Source organism: Sorex fumeus, unplaced genomic scaffold (genome assembly GCF_029834395.1).
Source record: "Sorex fumeus unplaced genomic scaffold, SorFum_2.1 ptg000142l, whole genome shotgun sequence".
Classification (NCBI taxonomy): domain Eukaryota; kingdom Metazoa; phylum Chordata; class Mammalia; order Eulipotyphla; family Soricidae; genus Sorex; species Sorex fumeus.
This window is the reverse complement of record NW_026606199.1, coordinates 1,101,865-1,121,116: the sequence shown is the minus strand read 5'-3', so window position 1 is coordinate 1,121,116 and position 19,252 is coordinate 1,101,865. Positions and strand designations below refer to the sequence as shown.

The 19,252-nt window shown below is 50.6% G+C and overlaps 1 protein-coding gene across 1 annotated transcript in view; it reads left to right on the top strand.

Moving 5' to 3' along the window:
* The window catches only part of ADAM12 (ADAM metallopeptidase domain 12), a 244,387-nt gene that overhangs the window by 213,920 nt on the left and 11,215 nt on the right, over nt 1–19,252 (top strand). The window contains exons 15-21 of the mRNA XM_056106700.1: nt 13,473–13,581; nt 13,692–13,890; nt 15,318–15,395; nt 16,630–16,738; nt 17,209–17,344; nt 17,909–18,017; nt 19,068–19,250. Of these exons, the coding sequence (XP_055962675.1) occupies nt 13,473–13,581; nt 13,692–13,890; nt 15,318–15,395; nt 16,630–16,738; nt 17,209–17,344; nt 17,909–18,017; nt 19,068–19,250 (923 nt within the window). The remainder of the gene's footprint in view (nt 1–13,472; nt 13,582–13,691; nt 13,891–15,317; nt 15,396–16,629; nt 16,739–17,208; nt 17,345–17,908; nt 18,018–19,067; nt 19,251–19,252) is intronic.

Genomic DNA, 19,252 nt, shown 5'->3' with positions numbered 1-19,252 from the left:
GCTAACCTGGGTTCGATTCCCAACATCCCATATGGTCCCCCAAGCACCTCCAGGAGTAATACCTGAGTGCATAAACCAGGAGTAACCCCTGTTCATCTCTGGGTGTGACCCAAAAAGAAAAAAATATATATATCATGGGGTTGGACTGGAGCAATAGCACAGTGGGTAGGGCATTTTCCTTGCACGCAGCTGAACCGGGTTCGATTCCCAGCATTCCACATGGTCCCCGGAGCACTGCCAGGAGTAATTCCTGAGTGCAGAGCCAGGAATAACCCCTGTGCATCGCCAGGTGTGACCCAAAAAGCAAAATTAAAAAAAAAAAAAAAAACAAGAGTTACATGGGGTCGAATCTGGAGATCTCTCTTCTCTCCACCACCCTCAAAGCAAAGGAGGACGCGTGTTGGTTTGGGCTTGGGGCTGGCAGCAAAGGTCGACCTGGGGAAGAGAGACAGAGAGAAATCGTCAGAGGACAAGAGCACTTTGAGCTGTTGATCAATATGCCTTTGTCTGCGGCTATTAGCGATGGGGCTGGGGGAATTAGTCCTCGGAGCCAGGAGCTGATTGGACTAAATTAGAGGTGCGCATTTGCCTAATGGAGTCATTTTAAGGAGAAGATTAGAATAGAGTAAATTGTGAGCTTAATATGAGTTGTCATCATGCCTCTTTCAAAAAAACATACTGACATCAGGCTTCCAGCACCGAGTCTCGACCCACGCCACAGCAATCTGAAAGTAGGACGGGTAATTAAAATCCTTCGCTGGCGAGATGATGAGGAAATAGAGCAGGATGGCAGAGTTCCCTCTGAAAGGCTAAATCTTCTCTTTGGATAAGGACAAAACATGTAGGTGTTTCATGATTGGGAATTCATGGGCTGTAAATGGAGGTGGCGTGTAGCTGTAAGAAAGCTGTTGGCACCCTTGATGAGAGACACCTTTGAGAAAACCTGCGTTTCTAAATCTATTTTTGATTGAGGTAGCATTTGGTTTACAAGGGATGGGCATGCTTGTAGACTTCGGGGACACTCCCCTCCCTGCCCCCCACCCCCTTGGTGACCTCAGTGGGCAGAGTCTAAGGGCTTGTTTTCCCTGAACATTGACACTTCTCTAAATACGTTGCTGTGTGTGTGTGTGAGAGAGAGAGAGAGAGAGGGAGAGAGAGAGAGAGAGAGAGAGAGAGAGAGAGAGAGAACATACTTGCATGTGTGTGCTGCCAGGGCTCAAACCCAGGGCCTCACACATTTAAGGCATCTGCTCTACTGTGAAGGTCATCCTACATCTGTCCCTCTCTTTCTGACTCACTTCACTCAACAGCTGGGTCTTGTTGATTTAGGTTTGCTCTGAGTAAGATCAGACCATATTTGTCTTTCCTCTTCTGACTTATTTCACAGAGCATGACCCCTCCCATTCTATCCCTGTGGTAGCACAAGGCAGGATGCTATCTTTCTCACTACTCAGTAGTATTCCACCTCTTCTCAACCACTGTTCTCTGTTTGCACACAGTTGTTGGCCTGGCTTGGCTTGGCTTGGCTTGTCTTGTGTTATCTTGGCTTGGCTTACTTTGCACTACAGGGAACACATATCATTTCGAAATTTTGTGTGTGCTTTCTTGGGATAGATACCTCGGCATGCAATTACAGGATCATACGATAGTACTTTTGTTTTAGTTTTGAGAAATCTCTATATGTTTAAAGCAGACATCTTTAAGAGTAGCTACTTTGGGGGTTTTTTACATTTTTTTTATTGAATCACTGTGATATAGACCATTACAAGCTGTTCGTGATTGAGATTCAGTCATACAGTGTTCCAAGCTGTTCATGACTGAGTTTCAGTCATACAGTGTTTCAACACCCATCCCTCCACCAGTGTGCATTTACCAGTGGCAATGTCCCAATTTCCCGCCCATCCCAACACCCCCCCAGCCTGCCCCTATGACAGGTACTTCCCACCCTCCCTCCCTCCCTCTTTCTCCCTTGCTCCCCTCTCTTTTTGGACATTATGGTTCGTAATACAGATACTGAAGCGTTATCATGTATATTCCTTTACCTGCTTTCAACACTCAGTTCTTATCCAGAGTGGTCATTTCAGCTATTATTGTCATCCTGGTCCCTTGTCTGTCCTAACTGCCCTCTGCCCCCAACAACTTGTGGTAGCTTCCAACCATTGACTAGTCCTCCTGGCCTGTTTTCCCTGGCTTTGAATATTATTCTCGTACAATTTTTATATACCGCAAATCAATGTAGTTATTCTACATCTGTCCCTCTCCTTCTGACTCATTTCACTCAGCACGATACTCCCCATGTCCATCTATTTATAGGCAAATTTTATGACTTCGTTTTTCCTAACAGCTGCATAATATTCCATTGTGTAGATGGGCCATGGTTTCTTTATCCAGTCATCTTGGGCACTCGGGTTGTTTCCAGATTCTGGCTATTGTGAATAGTAAAGGTAAAGGTAAAGGCCCTCCCGTTGATCATCGATTTGCTCGAGCGGGCCCAGTAACGTCTCCATTGGAGACTTTGTTGTTACTGTGTCTGGCATATCGAATACTCTCGGTAGCTTGCCGGGCTCTCCGAGAGGGGCGGAGGAATCGAACTCGGGTCGGCCATGTTGGCTGCTTGTAAGGCGAACGCCCTACCCGCTGTGCTATCGCTCCATAGACGTACAGATGGTGTTTCTGCTATGTGTTTTGCGGGGGGCCGGGTTATATGACCAGAAGTGGTATTGCTGAGTCAAATGGGAGCTCACTTTCTAGTTTTTTTTTGAGGACTATCATATTGTTTTCCGAAAAGGCTGGACCAGTCAGGATTCCCACCAACAATGAAGGAGAGTCCCTTTCTCCCCACATCAGCACCAGCACTGGTTGCTCTTGTTTTTTTGGATGTGCACCAGTCTCTGTGTCTGAGATAACATCTCATTGTTTTGATTTGCATCACCCTGATGATTAGTGATGAAGAGCAGTTTTTCATCTGCCTTTTGGCCATTCGAATTTCTTCGAGAAAGTTTCTGTTTATTTCTTCTCCCCATTTTTTGATGGGGTTGGAAATTTTTTTCTTGTAAATTCTACCAGTGCCTTATATATCTTTGATATTAACCCCTTATCAGATAGATGTTGGGTGAATGTTTTTTCCCATTCCTTGGGCTGTCTTTGTACCTTGGTTATTGTTTCTTTTCAGGTGCAGGACCCTCTTAGTTTGATGTAGTCCCATGTGTTTATCTTTGCTTCCACTTGCTTGGTCGGTGGTATTTCATCTTTGAGCATGCCTTTAGCTTCAATGTCATGTAGGGTTTTGCCAACATTTTCCTCTATGTACCTTATGGAGTAAGGTCTGATGTTGAAGCCTTTAATCCATTTTGATCTGACTTTCGTTCTTGGTATTATGTAGAGATCTGAGTTCATTTTTTTTTTTTTTTGCAAACTGTCCATTTTTCCCAGAACCAGTTGTTAAAGAGGCTTTCATCGTTCCACTTCATATTTCTTGCTCCCTTATCAAAGATTAAATGATCATGTATTTGAGATTCTGTGTCAGGATATTCAACTCTATTCCATTGGTCTGTGGGTCTGTATTTATTCCAATACCATGCAGTTTTAATTACTGTTGCTTTTTAGTACAGTTTGAAGTTGGGGAAGGTGATGCCTCCCATCTTTTTTCCCCCAAGGATTGCTTTAGCTATTCATGGGGGTTTATTGTTCCTATGAATTTCAGGAGTGTTTGATCTATTTCTTTGAAAAATATTGTGGCATCCTTTTAAGGATTGCATTGAATCTGTATAGTGCTTTGGGAGTATTGCCATTTTGACAATACTAATTCTCCTAATCCATGAGCAGAAGCTCTGTCCCCATTTCCTCGTGTCCTCTTTTATTTCTTGACGTAGCATTTTATGATTTTCTTTGTACAGATCTCCTTTCTCCTTAGTTAGGCTGATCCCAAGGTACTTGATTTCCTGAGGCACAATTGTCAATGGGATTTTTTTTTAATATCTCTTTCTTCTCTTTCATTATTTGTATATAGGAAAGCCATGGACTTTCGGGTGTTAATTTTGTAACCTGTCGCTTTACTATACAAATCTATTGTTCTAGAAGCTTTTCTGTAGAGCCTTTAGGACTTTCTAGGTATAGTGTGTCATCTGCGAATAGTGATAGCTTAATTTCTTCCTTTCCTCTCTAGATGCCCTTGATATATTTATTTATTTATTTATTTTCCTAACTGCTATGGCAAGTATTTCCAGTACTATATTGAATAGAAGTAGTGAGAGTGGGCAAACTTATCTTGCCCCTAATCTTAGAGTGAAAGCTTTTAATTTTTTCCCCATTGAGAACAATCCTTGCTGCAATAGATGGCTTTGACTATACTGAGGAAAGTTCCTTCAACTCCCATTTTGTTGAAAGTTTCATCCTGAATGGATGCTGGATCTTGTCAAATGTTTTCTCTGCATCTGTTGAGATGATCATATGGCTTTTATTTTTTCTTTTAATGATATGATGTATTGTGTTGATTGACTTGTGAATGTCAAACCATCCTTGCAACCCTGGGATGAATTCTACTTGGTTATAGTGTATGATCTTTTTGATGAGTAATTTGATTCCATTTGCTAGTGTTTTTTTTTTTAGGATTTTTGCATTTGTGTTCATCAGGGATATAAGCCTGTGATTTTTTTTTTTCGGTAGTGTCTCTGTCTGCTTTTGGTATCAGGGTGATATGTGCCTCATAGAAACTGTTTGGGAGTGTTTCTGTTTTTTCAGTTTCCTGAAAAAGCTTGAAAAGGACTGGCAACAGGTCCTCTTCAAAGGTTTGGAAGAATTCACTAGTGAATTCGTCTGAACCGGGGCTTTTGTTTTGGGGAAGACTTTTGATCCCCATTCAATTTTCTCGATAGTGATAGATCTGTTCAGGTATTCCAAGTCTTCTTGGTTAAGCTTGGGGAGGTTATAGGAATTTATCCATTTCTTCTAGGTTCTCTTGTTTCATGGTATACAAACTCGCAAAGTAATCTCTGACGATCCTTTGAATTTCTATGGTTTCTGTTGTGTGTTTCCCTTTTCGTTTCTGATTTGTGTCATTAAGGTTCTCTCTCTCTCTTTCCCTGTGAGTCTTGCTAGTGGTTTATCGATCTTGTTTATGTTTTTTAAAAAACCAGCTCTTGGTGTCCTTGATCTTTTGAATTGTTTTGTGAGATTCTAGCTCATTGATTTCTGCTCTAACTTTTATTATTTCCTTTCTTCTGCCTGGTTTGGGCTCCTTTTGTTGGTCATTTTCTAAGATCTTAAGCTGTGAAGTCAAGTTATTTATGTGGGCCCTTTCTTCGTTCCTGACGAACACTTGCAGAGCTATGAACTTTCTTAACACTGTTAAGAAACACTGTTAAGCTATGTCCCGTGAGTTCCAGTATCTCGTGTGCTTGTTCTCACTTGCTTCCACTAAACAATTAATAAATGGGCTTTTCTGTCCCTTCTAACCTTTTTTAGCCTGAAATCTATGTTGTTGGATACTTGTATGGCCACCCTGCCCTTTTAGAAGGAGCTGTTTGCTTGAAGAATTATTTTCTGGCCTTTGGCTTTGAGTCTGTGTTTGCTCTAACTATTTAAATGTGTTTCTTGTGGACAGCAGAATGCTGGATTCCATTTTTAATCTATTTTACCATTCTGTGTCTCTTAATTGGTGCTTTTAGACCATTGGCGTTGAGAGAGATTATTGTCATAGGATTTTCTGCCATATTTCTGTAGAAGTTTGTTGTATTTGTGGGGTTTGTCTTGTCTTATAGTAACCCCTTCAGTTCTTCTTTTAAGGTTGGTTTTGAGTTTATGAAGTTCCTGAGCTGTTGTTTATGAAGTTGTGTATCATTCCTTAAAATCTGAATGAGAGTCTAGCCAGGTTAAGTATTCTTGGTGAGGCGTTCATTTCATTGAGTTTTTTCACTATATCCTATCACTGTATTCAGGCCCAGAGGGTTTTGTCTGATAAGTCTGCTGTAAATTTAAGGGAATCTCCTTTGTATGTGATTTTCTTCTTTGACCTTGCTGCTTGTAGTATTGTGTCTCTAACTGTGGTATTCGTTGTTCTGATTATGATATGTCTTGGGGTCTTTTTATTGGGGTCTCTTTCAGCTGGCACCCTTAGGGCTTCTTGGACCTGAATGTCTGCATTCTCCAGCTCTGGGAACTTCTCAGCAATGATGTCTTTAACAGTTACTGCCTCATTGAAGTTGTTTCCCTGTCCCTCTGGGACTCCACTGATTCTCGTGTTGTTCCTCTTGAATTCATTCCAGAGTTGTCTTGCCTGCACTCGGGTTATTTTCACAACTTTTTTCATCTTCCGTGGTTGCCTGGAGGTTTTCTGCTGCTCATTTTCAACCTCCCTGACTCTCTTTAGCTGCCGTCACTCTACTGTTGAAGGCACCTACTGAGTTTTTTTATTTCATTGAATGAATTTTTTATTAGTGACACTTCTGTTTGTAGTTTCCTTGTTTCTACTCTCATTTCCTCCTGTGTTTTATTGACTATCCATTCCACTGTTTCTTTCATATCCTCCTGTATTTTATTGGGTGTCCATTCTACTATATTTTTTGTCACCATTTCGTTTCTGAGAGATTGGGGGGGGGGGGGTATTCCCTGCCGAGACTTTAGGGCTCTTGTCTTCATCCACCCCTTGTGGTGGGGGGTCTGCACTGTTTCCCTGGTCTACCCAATCCTTCCAGTTCACTATCAATGTCCCCCTCTTACTGTAGGGGGGACTCAGGGGATTCTCAGAAGATGGTGTCCTCTTTCCCCTAAGAATATCACCTTCCTCTTTGGTGCTCCCGCATGACTGTGTGGGGACGTGTTCTTTGGCCTGAACTTACTATTACTTTTAGATTGGGCATGTATTGATTCTTGCAATCATCATTATTTTTGTGAGTTTGGGGGGTATGTTGATTGGAATAGACTAACGGGCTATTGGCCTAACGTGTTTGGGGTAGCCAGGCTGCCCTCGTGAGAGTTCGGTATAAGAGGCCAAGATGCAGGCCCAGTACAATACAGAAGGAGCGATTAGGTGGCAGCCGCATGAGTGGCCAGAGAAACCACGTCCCCCACTGTCAGCCTACCTGTGGGGGAGGGGCCATGCATTGTCACAGATCCTGAGGCCACAGTTCGAGTCCCATTGCCAGTTTCCATGCTTCTAAAGGCGCAGGAGATGTTCCCTCTTGCCTGGGCACTTATCTGGGTACCTGTGGCTGCAGAGGGGACTCTCTGTTCACTGTTGTCTCCTGCAGCTATGCCCGGGAAGCTGAGAGTAGCAATTTTGAACTCAAGTCTGTGCCTTTACCACCTCTTGGAGAGAAGTTATTGGTACCTTTAAAACTTTTGATGATCCCAAGATGTAATGCCAGATAGCTGCTAACATCCAGAACCTCCCAAGCCATCCTGCCTGGGATGGGCAGGTGCCACCAGCCCACACTTGTGGACATTATTTCTGGGGCTTGTGCTTTGAATGTTTCCTGTTGTAGCTTGTTTTCACGCATTTGTTTTGACAGCATCAACGCCCCAGAGGTCAGCACTGGGCCCCTGCCTGGCTCTCGTCTTTAAGGCTTTTATTTGGCCTAACTTTGAGGGGATGGCACTTCCTCTTTCCAGACAGCAGAACATCTGCCTTCCCAGGACTTAACCTCTTCTTCCCTGGTGAGGACAGCGTCTAATGCTTCAGTTCAAATGACTGAAAGAAAAATCCTGAGTCAAGGAGAGATGAGCTGAGGACACTGTGTCACTTGCCAAGATGCTGTCTTTAGCAGCAATTACCCTGGTCTCCCTGGGGAGGGCAGAGGTAACAAAAGGTGCTTTCTCCAAATTGCTTTTCACTTCTTCATTCTTGAACACACCTGCTTCGTGCAGGCCGGAGGCAACGAGCCTCCCATAGGGCCCCTCCCGAGGAAGGAGCTGGAACCAGGGCAAGACAGAGAGAGATGAGGAAGGACGTTGTGAAGAATGTCACCAGCCTTGTGGAGCCAACAGCAGCTCAGGATTAGTCCAGTCAGCTCCAGGTGTCAGGTTTAGGAGAGACCTGCTGGGTTCTGTCATGTGCCCAGCACTGCCTCATCCTGTCAACTGGGCACAGAGATCCCTGATTGGCCAGATTTCATATGTGCTGTAATATAGAGCCCTCTGGTTGGCCAGACTTTGTATTCCCTTGTGGCATTGGAGGAGTCTGATTGGCCAGATTGAATCTTATAGGCAACCCTTTGGTAATGGGCATAAAAGTCTCACCTAACTCATCTAGAGTAGAATTTTCCAGAAGAAAAGTTTTGTTCTGAAAACAGGACCACTCATTAATTTTTATCCTTTTTTCCTATATTTATTGAGATACTATGATTTAGCACAGCAGTAGGGCGTTTTCTTTGCACACTGACAGCCCAGCCAACCCAGGTTCAATTCCTCCGCCCATCTCGGAGAGCCCGGCAAACTACCGAGAGTATTCTGCCCACACGGCAAAGCCTGGCAAGCTCCCCGTGACGTATTCGATATGCCAAACACAGTAACAACAAGTCTCACGATGGAGATGGTACTGGGCCTGCTCGAGCAAATCGATGAGCAACGGGAGGACAGTATGACAGTGTGACTATATTTATGGGCTGGAGCGATAGCACAGTGGGCAGGGCATTTGCCTTTCATGCGACCAACCCAGGTTCGATTCCTCCAACCCTCTCGAAGAGCCCAGCAAGCTACCGAGACTATTCCACCCGCATAGCAAAGCCTGGCAACTTCAGCAAGCTCCCTGCGACGTATTAGATATGCCAAAAACAGTAACAAGTCCTACAATGGAAACGTTACTGGTGCCCGCTCAAGCAAATCAATGAACAGCGGGAGGACAGTGCTGCAGTACTACTATGATTTATAATACTGTGAATGATCCTTTCACACATGCATTGCCCCCTCACCTACCACCAGAGTTCCCTCCTGCTTCCCTCTTCCAAGGCCCCAAGGACTGACCCCCCCCACCATAAGCTCAGTCCTGGGCACCAGTTCTTCAGTTCTCTTGCCTTCATCCACTTGCTACTCCCTGACTTTCTTTCCTTCTATCCTTTCTTTCAATTCATAAAAACCTTTTTGAAGGATATTATTTTTTGTTTCATTTCCAAGCGTTTGGGTTTTTCCCCTGGAAGATTCATTTTAAAGTCCCTCTGTGAAACCCAATCATGAAAGTCTGTAAGTCTACAACTGTACCTCATGGTGTTTCACTAATAAACATTTTTTTAAAAAAGCAAGCATAGATGTGAGTCTACTGATAGCTTCAAGAAGCTGCAGCAACAGAATGACACCAAGAAAGGATATAAGAAATATTCTAAAAACAAGAATTCTAGACATTAATATCTAAAACCACTAATTCAGGGACTTCGGTCATACTTAGGCCAGTCTTATAATGATAATGATGTTTAATAATCACTCTGATATATATCAAGAAAAGACTAATTTGTGTTGTGAATCACTGAGGAAGACAAAGAAATATGTTTCGTGTTACCAAAAAAATCTTGATTTTCAAGTAATTGATTAAAATTAGTTGCCATTACTGGGGGGAAAAAAAACATAAAATAAAACCCCTCTGCCTTTAAACATCCACGTTTCTCTTATAAGACTCAACCCGGTAGAAGCCGTCTGCCAGCTAGATGAGAAGGAACATTGCCAGGGCTTCTGTACCAGCTGCCGCCCCCACCACCCTCCTTCAGGCAGCCACTGTCCCAAAGCCTGCTGAAGTCATCCGCGTTGGTGATGTGTCACCAACACGTGGCCAGGCCTGCCCTGGTCCTCAGCAGGGTCCCCTTTCCTCAGTCTCTCCAGATAAATTCAAGACGAGCAGTGGTGACGGGACTGGGGACACAGCCTGGTCCTGGAGTTCTGTCCCCAGGTCGATTCAGCTGATGAGCTATGACCCACGGCTCCTCTGAACAGAGTGTGCTTGCCAGGGAGCAGAGAAGAGCGTCACCACTGTAACTCCTCACTCCACCTCAGCAGCCAGGCCCGCCTGGAGCTCCCACACCCTCAGCTTTGGGCGAACACCCTGATGGAAAAAGGACAGTATCGCTGTCACTGTATCACTGCCATCCTGTTGTTCATCAATTTACTTGAGTGGGTACCAGTAACGTCTCCATTCGTCCCAGCCCTAAGATTTTAGCAGCCTCTCCTTTACTCATCTTTCCCAACGCTGCTGTATTGGGGGCTCTTTCGGGGTCAGGGGAATGAGACCCGTTATTGCTACTGTTCTCGATGTGCCAAAAGCAGTAGAAAAAGGACAGTAGAAATTATAATTGACAGCGGGCACCTAGAGGTGACCTTTAGAACTAACTGCGTCGGTTAAGCGTCTGAGCAACTGAGTACCCAGAATGGAGAATCTTTTTAAAGTGTTGGTTTATTATCAGTTTCCCATGCCCTATCAGCTTCAGGTCTCAGTAAATAGGTATTCCATAGTCCCACCACAGTCGTGCCTTTTACCAGGACCCAGTTAGCCCTCACCCACTCTCAGGGTTCCCCTTCCTTCCTCCTCTGCTGGTCACTGTCCTCCACCTTCCACTGAGTCGCTTAGATGGTGTTTTGTTTGTTTCCTTCCTTTCTATTCCATATCTGAGACCATAAGCTATTATTTGGAATAGATTTTTGTCCCCTTTATTGGCATAATAGCCTCAGGTTCCATCTATGTTGTTGCAAAAGGGAAGATTTTACTTTTGTAATAGCTGTGGATTCCACTAAGTATGTCAATCACATTTTTATCCACTTATCTGTCAAGGGGCATCAAATTGTTTCTTGTGCCCATTAACTTATAGTGTGGGGAGGGGGATGGACACACATGCACACATACACTGTACATGCGTATTCTTGCTTAAGGATAAGGAGACGATTTACAGTAAAGATATTTTGGTTCACAGAAGAGTCAACTTAACTATCTTTCCTTCAGGCTTCCTGCTGCCTCTCTGGGTTCTGGAGGCCTGGCCAGACCCAGCCAGCCCATAACAAGCACAGCACTGAGGTGACTGGGAACCCCAAGAGGAGAGGGATGCTGGGACATTGAAACCCTTGAGCCAAGATTGTAGATGTGTACATTCTCGTTGAATAGGAAAGCATGTTCAATGCCTCGGAGGGTTTTTCAACGAGAAGACACTCTTCCATCCCCTTTCCCATAGTAATTCCTGTCGCTGGACAGTGTTACTTTTCTGTGAAGGTTATCTCCGTGGTGCCAGGCTCTGGGGGGTATAACCTATGAGAGAGACTAGTGAAAATCCTCCAATGCACTGACAGGCAACCATGGCAAGTGTGAGCATCTGTGTTGACAATACAGGAGAGAAAAGATCTCTCTCTTCCCCTAAGTCTCCCATCACTGATGTCCTCACTCAGTGCTTCATGGACATCCGTCATGTGTCAGGAACTCACAATTCCTGTAGGTCCTTGTCCTCATTGACAGGTGAAGAAATAGGGTCTCAAGAGCTTACAGAACTTGCCAGGGTCCCCTCAGGTAGGGTCAGCACCAGCCCAGCCGTCATCAAGCTGAGAACCAAGCTTCTGCTCTTTCGCTTTGCCTCCCGGCCTGTGGGGGATGATTCCAGAGAGTCTTGGCAAAAGTCTGATGATGTTTTTCTCAGATCCCACACGTGTCCAGTAGAATTCGTGGTTTCAAAAAAAATGACCCATGAGACAGGAGGATGTCCAGTTGGACTCTTGTCTCTGGCATCCCTGAAATGAATGTTACTGTCCAGCTGGGCAGAGGCAGTGTTGGTTCAAGTGCTGGACTAGATTAATTCATCAAACTGAGAGTCTGATGGATTCATTTAAAAAAAAAAGAAGAAGAAGAAGAAGCTGTTTAACTTGTTTAACTCTGATTCCTAAGACAGACCTTCCTGCCTCTCCGGTGTCTTATTCTTGTAAATGAGCATTTGAAAGGTCACCAGTGGCAAGTTCCAGGGTTGTGGAGATCATGAATCTGCTCACACTGGTAAGACAGAAAAAGTCAAATTGAAAGGTTCACAGTTAGGTGAGTGGGTCCTGGTGCCTAAAGGAAGATTTCAATTGACAGCATCACAACAGAACGAAAAGGTCAGCCTCACCGAGAGCTAAAAAAGCAGGTGGAGAGCTTTGGAGAGCGAGGAACGTGTTTTTACCGATTTAATGAGAGTTGATTGGCATGTCCAAAGTGCCTATTTAATCTAAACAACCTCATGAGTTTGGACATAAATACCTGCCTGTAAAACCACCACTAGAACCTGTGCCATAAACATCACCTCTCTCTGTTCACAGCGTGTGTGGTTGCCCTCTGTGGATTCTCAAGCCTTTGTGCCGTCTGTTTAACTACAGGCCTCTGCCAGCTGACTCATCTACTGTCAGGCAGCTTTGTACCCTTGGACTAAACGTTCCCCAGCCCCCTCCCCTCCGTTCTTGGAAACCCCCATTCCATCCCGTGTTTCTACGAGTTCGACTTTCGCAGGTCCCGCCAAGAAGGGGGACCAGGTGGCGTGTGTCATTCTGTCTGATTTATCTCTGCGTCGTGTCCTCCAGCCTCGTGGCCACCAGGATTTCCTTCTCTCTGTCCTCGTAACCACCAGCCCTGGTCTCCCTTGCTTCCCTTCACCGTCCACCCTCGATGGACAGTCAGTCGCTTCTGTGTCTTGGCTGTTGTGAATGATACAGCAGTGAGTGTGGGGGTGCGGGTATCGCTCTAAGAAGCTGATCTCAGTTCCTTGGGCTGGGGCGACTGTCCCCAGGAGGACTTGACTGGCCGATTATCTGAGGAGTCTCCATGCTTCACCCTGGTTCCTGTCTTTCACCCTCCCACCAACTGTGTGGGAAGGTTCCAACTTCTCCAGCCCCTCGGTTCTTGTACTCCTTTAAGTAGCAGCCACTCTCCCCGCTGGAGCGAATGTCTCTCTGAGTTTTGACAGCGGCAAATCAGATGCCAGGAGGTGCCCAGGCTGGCCCCAGAGGAGGGTGAGGAGGTGGGTGTGGACACAGTGGGTACCGGGGTTCTGGGAGCATCTTCCCAAGCCCTGGGGTGGGGCATCCCTGCTCCATCTCTTCGCCTGGGCCATGAGCCTTCCCAGGCTCTGGCCATGCTGCCGCCACCCTCGTTTCCTACCCACTAGAGATGCCAAAAGTCCGTGTCTTGAGCTCCCTGGTTCTCCCTGCCTCGCATCAGAAGCAAAATGACCAACACGGGGCCAGAGACCCAGTCCAGGGTCTACGGTGCTCGTCTCATACATGGCCAGCCTGACTTCATCCCAGCACCCCTCAGGGTGCCCCAGCAATGTATCGGCTGCTGCCTTTGGAGCGGGTGGGGGTCAGTCCGGTCCCCGGTGCCCGCTGTGCCTACCGGGAGCTCTGAATGGGAACCGGGGGTGTCCCCCAGCCTGCGCCCTGGGGAACCTGCACAGCACCTGGCGGGGCTGTCATCTGCACCTTGGTGCTGGCCGGAGCAATGGGCAGCCAACAGTGGCAGGGCCAGTTCTACTGGACTTCTGTTCCAGGTGCGAAGCCCGCCCCTGGGCTCTGCTTCGAGAGAGTCAACTCCGCCGGGGACCCCTACGGCAACTGCGGCAAAGACTCCAAGAGCTCATTCGCCAAGTGTGAGGCCAGGTAGGGCCCTCGCATCCCTGCCGCCCCACCCCTCCCCCACAGAGCCCCCCTGACCCCCACGAGGGCTATGCTCCAACCCCTTGGGGGTCTCTGTGTTCTTAACCTTTCAGAGATGCTAAATGTGGAAAAATCCAGTGTCAAGGCGGCGCCAGCCGGCCCGTCATTGGTACCAACGCCGTCTCCATAGAAACGAACATCCCCCTGCAGGAGGGGGGCAGGATCCTGTGCCGGGGGACCCACGTGTACCTGGGCGACGACATGCCGGACCCCGGCCTCGTGCTTGCCGGCACCAAGTGTGCAGATGGAAAAGTAAGACTCGGACGTGCCCGGGGCCCCCGGGAAATCTGAAAGGGGTTGGGGGAGAGGGTCCTCCCCAAGAAGCAGCCCCGAGTTTTGTGATCCTGAATCCGCTTCTCACAACTTCATCCCCGAATCCAATTCGTGGCGCCTAGAAGAAAAAGCCAGAATATTCTTTGATTCTGTTCTGGTCACTGAAATATTAAATCGGTCTTCTGAATTTGGGGCGTGGGGCATTTCTGAACTGGGCCAGGGCTGGCGGGGTCCATGAGGATCACAGGCCGGGAGATGCCGGTGGGTGGAAATACAGTAGCTGGAGAAGTCATTCCCGACACGTGGATCGGGTTTGTGGGGTGGGTGCTGTGTCCTCTGAGCACAGCAAGTCAGAGCCCAGGGCTGGGGTTACGGAACTGCAGGCCGGAAGCAGAGCCTGCCGGGACCAGGGCAGAAGCGAACTCGGACCTTTGAGGCTCAGAAATCAAGTCAGAGATGAAAAAAGCCGTTGAAATGTTTAAATCCTGCCCCATTGATTTTTCTCACCAGCCTTTCAGAATAGCAAGTTAATCAACTGTCTTTAGAAAGAGGCCAGATAAGCCCCCACGTGCTTTCCTTAAGACCATCTTTCAAACTGGCTATCAGGCTGCTCAGATAAACTCATCTGGGGGTCACAGAGCAGAAAGCCGGGTTCAGATCCGGCTCCTTTGCAGGGTCCCGGGCCAGAATCCCCACCCTACCACACACACACACACACACACACACACACACACACAACACCACTTACAAGGGCATGCCTCTGCTTGCCGGCCACAAAGCAGCCCTCTGCTTCCGTTCCCTGGGTCCCTCTGCCAAGGGTGTATATCGTCACTGATAACTCTTGTTCGTCAGGTGGGAACGGTTCCCAGATTTACTGTCTCCCTAAAAGAGTCTCGGACCCAGCAGGTGCCAATAGGGAAGGTGCTGACCTTGAGTACGTCTGAGCTGAGTTTGATCCCCAGCCCAACCCCCGAGCACAGATCCAGGAGTCAGGCCTGAGCCTGAGTGACCCACAACACAAAAGAATCCTGGGAGTCTGGTCTCTCGGGGTTCCTGAATCTGCATGTTTCACCCTTGGTCTTTTACTTAAAATATATAAACATCAATAGTCCGCACACGTACACGTCATGGAAAGTCTTATACGAAAAGCACAAGAAAATCAGCTCTTATGCACTGAGCATCCACGGAAACACGAGACATAGAGGATTCAGCAGTGTCCACCGGAGCTGAGTGTGAACGGGCGCCCAGGAGATCGTGTCCAGCCCCGTGAAAGGACCTTCCTGCTGCTGCCTCCGAGTTCACTGGCCGGGAACGGTCGCCCCCCAAAGTTTCTCTGACTTGTTCTCTGCAAAGACGGACAGAGGCGAGTTGGCAGAGCGCCGAGCTGCTGCTTCTCTCCCCTCCAGATCTGCCTCAGCCGCCGGTGTCAGAACGTGACGGTGTTCGGCGTCCACACGTGTGCCCAGCAGTGCCACGGCAGAGGGGTAAGGCGGCCACCCAGCATCACGCCAGGGTCTGGTGCCCACGGCCATCCGCTTCTCAGGGTCTCCTCCAGCTCGGCTCCTTTGACCTTTGCCGCAAAGTGATTTTCATTTCGCAAAGAAAATCAGATGGAGCCACAATTATCTTTGAAATTAACATTATGTGGGTTGGGTGGGGGGGGGGCGGGGGAGGACTTTGTCCTTCTCGAAGTAATTCTGAAAGGGCCCTTCCTTCCAGATCCCTCATTAACATTTCCATCAGAGCTGACTTCCGAGCAGACTGAGTGTTTGTCTGAGGAAATTCTTCCCAGGGGAGGGAAAACCGGGAGGAGGAAGCCACTGGCCTGGGGTCTCCACCGCGCCGTGCCACGCGTGCCCAGAGCCTGGACCGCGGGCGCATGGGGTCGGTTCAGAGATGCTTGGGGATTTAGACTCTGAATTGTTTAAAACATCATCTCTTCTTCCTGACGGACTTAATTCTTTCCAGGGGAATCAGATTCTCATCTTGATGAGTCAAGCCTGAGGCTCATCGGTTTTTTTCAGGAACCTTCTCTGAAAGTGGCAAACTCTGGATTCTGTTTTTAAAACGTGCGGGCGCGCACCTTAGTCTAGTGTGGACTTAGCGGGTCCATAGGCCGTCGGGGTGTTAACTCATCAGGGCTGCCCTGTCTGGGACTCAGACTTTGGGGGGCTCTGCAGGGGAGAGAGGATCCCACCTTCATTAGTGGGGGGCTGCTCCTGGCTCTGCACTCGGGGGGCCACTTGGGGGACCCTCTGGGGCGTGGGTCTTGCCACATGCAGTATTCTGCCTCTGGTCCATCTCCCCCGGCCCCTGTGCATCCCCTCACTGGCCAGCCGCAGAGGCCCTGGGTCGTGGGGTGGTGAGGTCACAGCAATGCTGGAGCCGGGTGGGGGTCCCCGACTCTCCCACAGTCCGGGGGGGTCCCAGCCAGGAGGGAGAGGAAAGCCCATGGCTTCTGGGAAGGCGGGACCCTCAGTGTCCCGGGGCCACTTCCCTGGCCGCAGGCCTTCCCAGCAGAGCCAGGGCGCATCTGAACAGGGCCAGGCTGTGGCTCCCTCTGGGGGGGCCCTGGCAGGGGTAAGGGGTGCACAGAGCAGGGAGCAGGCAGAGCTGGGGAGGGGCCCCCACAGCCCCAGGCCCAAGGACACTCCCTAAGGGCCCTTGGCCTGGGGGTCCCGGCCCCTCACCCCCATGCCCCCCCACACACACACACAGGTGTGCAACAACCGGAAGAACTGCCACTGCGAGCCGCGCTGGGCACCCCCCTTCTGCGACCGGCTGGGCTTCGGGGGGAGCACCGACAGCGGCCCCATCCGGCAGGCAGGTGAGGGTCTCTCTGCGGGCACAGAGACGCGGACAGAGGCCGCGGCCCACGGGCAGGGTGGGTAAAGGCGTCTCTGTCCTTACGCTGGGGGCCTGGGCAGCCCCAAGACACGGCTGCTTCCAGAATCCCACCTGCGGGGGTCCCGAGGGCTCTCTCCCTCCCCTCCCCTACCATGGGGGTCCCGGGGGCTCTCCCTCCCCTCCCGCACCTGCTGAGTGCAAAGCCCACAGGCTCCCGGCTGCTCTCAGGGTCCACCCTGGCCCCTGCTACGGTCACTTGTCCACACTCATGGGGGTGTGGGGGGGGAGGCCACATTCCAGGGCTGCCAGGCAGGTCGGCTGCCTGGACCTCTGAAGTGGACAATGCTGGGGTGCCCACCTCAACCCTGCTGCTCCTTCCGGCCCCCCGGGCGGCCGGCACCCCACTTCCCGCCCACACACACGCCCTGAGTCCCGGCTTGGCTGTCGCAGGGCAGCCAGGGACGACCGTGGGAATCCTGGCCAGCGTCCTGAGCGTCCTGGCCGCGGCGTTCGTTCTGTACCTCAAGAGGGACACGCTGGTCCGGCTGCTGTTCACCAACAAGGAGACCACCATCGAGAAACTCAGGTGCCCTCCCCGCGTCTCCCAGGAAGTGGTGATGGGCAGAGGGGGCCGTCCTCAGCGCCTGCCCACCTCCGAGTCTGGGCTGTGTGAGGCCCCTGCGGGCACTGCCCTGGGGAACGGGGGCCCCGGCTCCAGACTCGGGAGACTGGGGAGACCAACCCTCACCTTGCATCAGGGGTGACCGCGGCGCCGAGACGCCCACCTGGGGCTGGTGTCTGTGGATGGCCGGAATTGATGGGCCTGAAAAAGGGTTTGGCCAGGCAGGGGTGGGAGATCGTTATTTCTTTTCCTTTTATTGTTTTTTTTGGGGGGTCATACCCAGTAGTGCTCAGGATGTGCTCCTGACTCTGTGCTCAGAGACCACTCTTGGCCCTGCTTCGGGGGAACCCTGGGTGGGGCCGGGGTCCAACCTGGGGCAGCGCCCCCCTGCTGCACTATCTCCCTCGGGACTCCACGCTTGGCTGTCAGCCCTGCAGAGTGTGGGGTTGGCCTCAGGGCTGCATTTGGCTGCGTGCTCAGGGCAGCTGGGCGGTGCCAACAGCCAACCTAAAGTGAGGTGACTTCTAGGTGTGTGCGGCCCCCGAGGCCGGCCAGCGGCCCCCAGTCTGGCTGGGCCCAGCTCCCCGCCCTGGGCCAGAGACCCCTGAGGAAGCCGCCTCTGACCAATGCACTGCAGGTGAGTGTGCAAACAGCCAGGATAGGCCACAGGCCCGCAAGGTTACAGCCACCAGCCCTGGGGACGCCTCGTAGTCCTCAAGTGGCATGTAGGACCTGCAGGCTCGGGGCCTCGGGGACCCCAGAGGAGGGGTCGGAAGCTGCAGGGTCTCCCCAGGCTGGGGCCCAGGGGTCTTGTGGGAGCCTGCGGGGGCAGCAGTGCCCACTACGTGCATGGGATGAGCGTGTCCAGCCGGCCCTGAGGTACCTCCAGCTCGCCAGGCCAGCCCAGGGGGTCTGTGAGGGCACCTGCCCTGACTCCCGGCCACCACTGGCCTCACCTGAAGCTGGGGTGGGGGCGGGCTGCTCGCCCCCCCCCTTCCTCAGGGGAGGCCCACAGTCAGGGCCTGGCAGTGCCAGCCTGCCCCTAGTGCTCCCCCCTGCGCTCCCCCCGCGGGTTATGTTCCCTGGGCCAGTGCGCTTCCCAGCCTGGGTTCCGGCAGGGTCTGGGAATTCTCCCACGCCCAACACTTGGAGCGCGTGTGCGGGTGGGCACTGGACAGTGCCAGGGATTGGGTTGGTGGGACTGCCACGGCCCACAGCCCTGCCTCCAGCCCTGCAGCCCACAGACCTGCACCCCACAGCCCTGCCTCCAGCCAGGCTCCGCTTTCCAGATCCTTCCCAACTCCCCCGGTTTGGTTCCGACTCAAGCCTTCAGACTTGGGATGCTTCCTCCAGGCTGCCCCCTCTGCATTAACCCATGGGTGGGGGAAGTGGTCCGGGAACAGGCCCACCCTCCCTTCAGGGAGAACGCCTTCCGTGGGAATTTCCATGTGGGGCGCCCTCCACGCAGTCCTGGGGGCTACCAAGGCTCTTCCTGGTGGTCGCCGGGATCCAGTCCAGGGCCACACGCGCAGCCCTCGGGCCGCTCCTGCTCCCTGCTGTTGGGACTCTGAGTTTTCACCCGCCCCCACTTCCTGGCTGTGCTGTGGAATCAGAGGGTGATTGGGGGCTCGGAGGTGGGGGTTGGGGGGGGTAACATGTACATGGCGCCTTTGGCTCTGATCCGCAGGACGGTCCCAGGAGAGTGCTGTCCTTTTCGAACGTGGACATCAGCGGGCCCCTCAAAGCCCCCGCCAGCCCTCAGCCCAGCCCGCCTCCTCCGCCAGGGTTCCCGCCCCGCCTGCAGGCAGTGGGAGCACCCAGCGCCCCTGCGAGGCCCCTGCCCATCAGCCCGGCGCTCAGGCAGGCTCAGGT